The sequence below is a fragment of the Verticillium alfalfae genome, genomic scaffold (assembly GCF_000150825.1).
Source record: "Verticillium alfalfae VaMs.102 supercont1.18 genomic scaffold, whole genome shotgun sequence".
NCBI classification, from domain to species: Eukaryota; Fungi; Ascomycota; class Sordariomycetes; order Glomerellales; family Plectosphaerellaceae; genus Verticillium; species Verticillium alfalfae.
Genome location: NW_003315021.1, coordinates 316,406 through 322,192, shown reverse-complemented (window position 1 = coordinate 322,192; position 5,787 = coordinate 316,406). Strand labels below are relative to the sequence as shown.

General features: G+C 61.1%; 1 protein-coding gene across 1 annotated transcript in view; it reads left to right on the top strand.

Moving 5' to 3' along the window:
* Positions 1 to 3,605: 3,605 nt before the first annotated feature.
* Positions 3,606 to 5,787, top strand: part of VDBG_10095 (conserved hypothetical protein) — a gene marked incomplete at both ends in the record, with an annotated part of 2,853 nt that continues 671 nt past the window's right edge. Inside the window, one exon of the mRNA XM_002999755.1 lies at positions 3,606 to 5,683. Coding sequence (XP_002999801.1) covers positions 3,606 to 5,683 — 2,078 coding nt within the window. The remainder of the gene's footprint in view (positions 5,684 to 5,787) is intronic.

Sequence of the window (5,787 nt, the reverse complement as noted above, 5' to 3'; positions counted from 1 at the left end):
GGCATGTGAGTGGGCAGAACCAAGCCATCGCCTGACGAGGACGTGATCAGCGGTTCAACAGACCAGTCCGCCGGCCCCAGCGTGTGGGGAAAGCAGTCCGAGATCGAGATGGGGAACTCATCAGCTGTGCTCGGCTGGGTGTGGCTTTGGCGACGACGACCCTCCGGCGGTTCGTATGGCCTCGCCCTGTTTTATCCTTTCTTTCTCACATTCTCGGCACCAGCCAGGTAGACGGCGGTGGTTCGTGATGAAGGGCGGCGCCGTGATGGCCTAATTGGGAGGCTCGGTCGCCAGAGTCCGGGCCTGTCCCCCGCAGACGACGAGACGAAAGCACGACGTTGAGAGGGCCGAGTGGTCTTTTTGCTTGAGGCTACGAGGAAATGCGTGCGGGTGGTGCTATGGGTGAATGCGCCAGCGCTGACTGTGATTCGACAAGGCAGGGGTGCCATTGAGAGAGCCGGGGGAGGGGGGACGTAAGGGAGGGGAGGAACTCTTGCGTCTGCGTCTAGAGAGCGACGTTGCAATGTATGTGCCTAGGTTCGCTTTGCTGGAGCCCACTTTCGGAGGATTTCCCTTGATGTCGGGTCGACGAGAAAGGGGGTGGGGGTTTGTGGTCTGGTGCCTGGGCTTGACAGCGGGCAATGGGTAGGCTATGGCAGGGAGGACACCACATAACGTGCTCAGAGCTTGACTGTTTTGGGGAGAGTGCAGATGGGACAGATGCCGGGGAGGAGAAGCCGAGCTCGAATGTCACGGTTGCGCCTCGGAAGCTGGGCAGTAAGATGAGGCATCTCAAAGGAGAAAGAGGGAAGAGCGTCAGGAGGACGATTGGCATGATGAGAGGCTTCAGGGGGGCTTGGGGGGGCTTGAGGGCTTAGGACGGTCGATTTGGAGCTTGAGCGAAAGCGGCGTCGACGGAGGGAAGGGCTTGTCCCCAGGCGGTGATGCCATCGTCAAGTACTGTCCGTGTTCACGCTGACTGAGTTGCTGTGCGGTCCGTCGATTCCAGGGTACAACGGGCTAGGGTACAAGCTAGATCATGGAATGGGACCACGGGGGGTCGATGATGGAGGAACCGGGAATGGCGAGACGGGGGCTCGAATGGGCATCTGCTCATCTGGCGGCTGTGGCCTTTACCATGTTGGGACGCACAATGTGGGTTGGGGGAGGGGGTTAGTACTTTGGGGGAAGCGAGGACAAGATTGGGAGTGAGAGATAGCGAACATGGGAGGCGAGAGTCAGCAGTTCGCCGCCAGGGCCGCGAGCCGATGGGCAGGGTTGAGCGGCATACTGTCAGTATGCTGAACCGAAATGGTGTCTCTGTTGGTGCTGCTGCTTCGAGTTCGCTTGAGACGCGGATGTGTGTTTGGCGCCTGGGTGCGGCTCGGAAGATGAAAGATGGGCATCGAGCATCATCAGCGACATCGACAAATCGCCATGGACATTTGCTCAGAGCGTGATCATCGGCATCAGCAGGAAATTCGCACGGGAATGGCGACAAACTCAGATGCAACGCTGATCATTTCTGCCCCGGGCTTTTGGCGTCTTACTTGTGTTGCGACAAAATCGAGAGCAGGAAAAAGGATGGGAAACCACAGCTCGCACCAGAGAACAGCATCTGGGCGGGCTTCGCCAAAAGCCGAAACAGACAAGACGGAACTGGCGGCCCTGAGGCCTGGAGAAGCGATACTTCCGCCACCTGTACCGGGCTGGTTAGATTAAAGGTACCTGTAGCCGTCTCTCAACTTGGGTGAGTGACCTGCCTCCACTGGACTCGGCCCTCCCTCCACACGACGAAGAAAGCCAGAGGCACGGCAAAGGTCAGCTGTCCAGACCAAACTCATTGGCCGGAGCAGGCGGCCGACAGCACAGGCCAGAGGGAGGTCTAACCCGTTTCTGCCTTGTTCTCCCCCATCTCTTGGCCCCCATCCATGCCATCTCGTCCACTCAGAGAGCCGTCTGCGTGAGGATTGGGGTCGCCGCACTTTATCCAGCCACGGGTTTCCGGGCCGCCGGGAAGCGCTTGCAGCAACGGGTTTGTCGCCCGAGTCTCTGGGGTGTGGTGGGCGCCAGTGCTGAGAGACCATGAGGGTCGGCCCCCTGGTCCCTCTTCCCCCGACGGTCGCCTCTCCCGGACTCAATCTATCCCTGCGGGACCCCAGACGCTGTGTGATGCTGATGGGGGTTCCTGGGTCGCCGTGTCAAGCGACTCGCGCAGCAGTAGGCGAGCGGGCCAGGCGGCCTGGACGGCTCAACGGTGCGCTTTTTGCTGGAGCGTCTCTGCTCCATAGCATCTCTTTTTGGCCTGTTCCAGGATGAACGCCCCTAGGACTGGGCCGGCCAGGTAAAGGATGAATTGATCGAACAGAAAAGAGAAAGGGAAAAAAATAATTGTGGAAACGGCTTTCATGTTTTGGCTGCTTAGGCGGGTAAAAAGATACTTGATAAAGGCTTCAGTGTGCCCCAGGCTTTGGCCCCCCTTCCCGCCCCCCTTTCTGGAAGTTCTTGATCAAGGTTTGGTCGTTGCGACACTCGATCACGACCGGACAGACTGCGAACGAATATTGGACGACGAACCCGGATCTTCGTCTTGGTTCGACTCGAGAAGCAGCAGCATCACGACAAGATACGACACGGAGGAGGTTGTGGTTGTCGAGAACCCCAGACCGGCCGGTACACGCACAGCACCGACCCCCGCTTCCCTCGCTTCGACTGGGTTGGTCAGAGGGTGAAGTCACTGGTCACAGACGCAGCACACAGCACACAGCACACAGCATACGGCTAGACACTCGAAGGACACACAGAGAGAGAGAGAGAGAGAGAGAGAGAGGACGGCGCAGGGCAGCAGAGTTGTGGTGCCCCCACACTGACAACGGTCAACGTTCCTTTCATTGGGAAAATTTCTTAGGTTGTTGGTCACTCGGCTTCGCTGGCGATCCGGATATTCGGGGTTGTCTTCGATCACCACCTACAGCCTGAATGAAGCCCGAAACTTTGGCACTCACTCACCAACACTTCGATTACGATCCCGCACCAACAACTACAACAATCTTCTCCTGTTGAGCTTTGCTTGTCCACGACAGCGACATTCAACACAAAAACCAAAGCGATAGGAGAAATCGCCGGAGAATCAAAGGAACCGCCCGGACTATCCTACCCCATCGACTCTTCTCTGTTATACCCTACCTACTCTTCCTCTTTTCGCGCGACACTCCCCTATTGGGCAGGCGACCTTTCCGATTTCTCAGCCCACTCATCTGGCACCCTCCAACCATCCATCGCCCGTTCATCCCGTCGCGCATTCCCCGTTTTCCGTTCCCTTCCAGGACTAGGCGCTGTGGTTCCCTCCACACCCATCGCGCCCCCCTCTATCTCCCCCCCCCCTCCAGGACCAGGATTAGGCCCAGGCTAGCCTGGACCCCCGGAAGCACGAGAGCCACAGGCCAGGACAGGCTGGCGGAGGATTAATGAAACAGGCGGCACGTGGCTGACTGTTGCTGCTGCTGCTGCTAGTACAGAAGTACTTGGAGTAAAGAAAAAAGAGGAGATCAGCGAGACAGAGACAGAGACAGACAGAAAAAGGGCGAATCGAGAGGCCTGCCACCATGATCTTGGCCCGATGGGCCGCTGGGCCAACCGCAGCGCCCCCAGACCCTCCGCCGGGCGAGGGCGAAGGCGGCACGAGCCAGGGACAGATCCCTGAGCAAGGCCCCGGACAAGTCCCTGGACACGGAGCAGTCCCTGGGGCAGTACCTGGAGCGGGAGATGGCGCCACGACCAAAGTGGCCAAGTCGACTCCGGGGAAGAGGACGAGGACCGGCAAGACGAGCCGCAAGTCCAAGATGAATAAGAAGACGGCGTCGTCCACCCCGCCGCTGTCTTCTGCACCCGCGTCTGCAGGCGCATCCAGGGCCACATCGCTGTCCCCAACCTTTCCCTCGCCCGTCGCCGTCACACGGCCGTCGACGAGGACGACGTCGAGAACCTCGTCCTCCTCCTCGGCGCCGACGACGAGATCGACGAGAACATCCACTGCCGCCAACACAAACGCCAACGCAACCCCCACCACATCACCACCCACCACCTCGGCCGCCGCCATACATCGGCGCGCCTTCAGGAACATGGAGCCGCCCGTTGTGTCCTTCTACGGCAACGAGCCCATTCCGCTGCCGTCGCGCTTCGCCGGCGTCAAGCGGCGGCTCATCACGGGCCACGAAGCCGCCGTCGAGGCTTCTTGGCGCCGCCTGCTCGTGGCTCTCGCCCGTGAGATTGACGAGATTCAGCGTCGCGGCGCCGAGCTCATCCCGACCATTAATTTCAACGACATCAACGACCCTGTGCGCGTCGACGCCTTTGCCCACCGCCTCAAGCGCTATGGTGTCGCCGTCATCCGCGGCGTCGTGCCCGAAGACGAGGCCAAGGAGTGGGTGCAGGAAACCCGCGAGTATCTTGACACGAACCGCGAGTTCAAGCCGCCGGCTCTCCACGATCCGACCTGTATCGATCTCTTTTGGACGCCTGTCCAAGTCCGAGCGAGAGCGCATCCCAACATGCTGCGTGCCCAGCGCTTCGCCATGAGCTTCTGGGAGTCGACGGACGACCTGCACATCACGCGATGCCCCGTCAGCTACGCCGATCGTCTGCGCATTCACAATGACAAGCTCGGCGCCGTGGGCCAGCAGAACGGCAACTCGGCCGCCGACTCGCTCTCCGCGAGTGCATCGTCCACCGTCATCGCCCAGGTCGACAGTGGTTCCCTCGAGCGCTGGGAACCTGATGGCTACGGGCGTGGCGGTACCTACGAAGCCGTCTTCCGCGGTGACTGGGAGTCCTACGACCCCTGGGATCCAGCCGGTCGCGTCGGCGCCACCACCGATCTCTACAACGGTGCCGGTGCCTGCAGCGTCTTTCGCATGTTCCAGGGTATTCTCGCCCTGACCGACATTGAGCAGGGCATGGTGCGCGTGCTGCCTTCGCCTAAGCTTGTCGCCGCCTACTTCCTGCTGCGGCCCTTTTTCTCCCCACGCCGTCCTCCTCCTGAGCAGCCCGATGGCGGCAAAGCTGATCAGTGGGCCGCCTACCTCGATGCCGACAACTGGGCCCTCGACCCAGAACCCTCGACCGTCATTCACGGCGCCGTTCCCGGCCACGCCCAACGTATCACCGAGCGCTGGCACCCCCATCTTCACATGCGCCGCAGTCTCGTCTCCCTGCCTGCCCTGCAACCCGGTGACTATGTCATCTGGCACTGCGACGAGGCATACTCCATCATCAGCGGAGGCACCCGTCTCGGCGTGCCTCCTTCTATGCAGACAGAGTCGAACGAGCTCTCGCTGCTAACTTACATGCCCGTCTGCCCCCTGACCCAGACCAACGCCCTCTTCCTCGCACGCCAGCGCAAAGCCTTCCAGACGGGTCAGCCGGGTCCCGACTTTGACACCCTCAGCGGCCTGGGCAGCGAGGCCTCTCACATTCAACGCCCCGACGCCGCGACCATCGAGCGCTACGGCGGTGTAGAGGGTCTGCGCGCCATGGGCCTCGCGCCCTGGGATATTGAGCCCGCCGGCGCACCGCCGCGTTCGGTGCCCGCATCAGATGCGATGGACGTCGACAGCGGCGAGCCCCCCAAAGCGTCGGCGCCGGCCGAACAAGACGAGGACGAGAACGACGCGACGCGCTCGGCGTCGAGCCACAGCGAAGCCGAGGCCGAACTTCTGCGCCTCGCCAACATCATCCTCTTCCCGAGCCGCTATGACTTTTACATCCCCGGCGGCTCGGGCCGCAGCG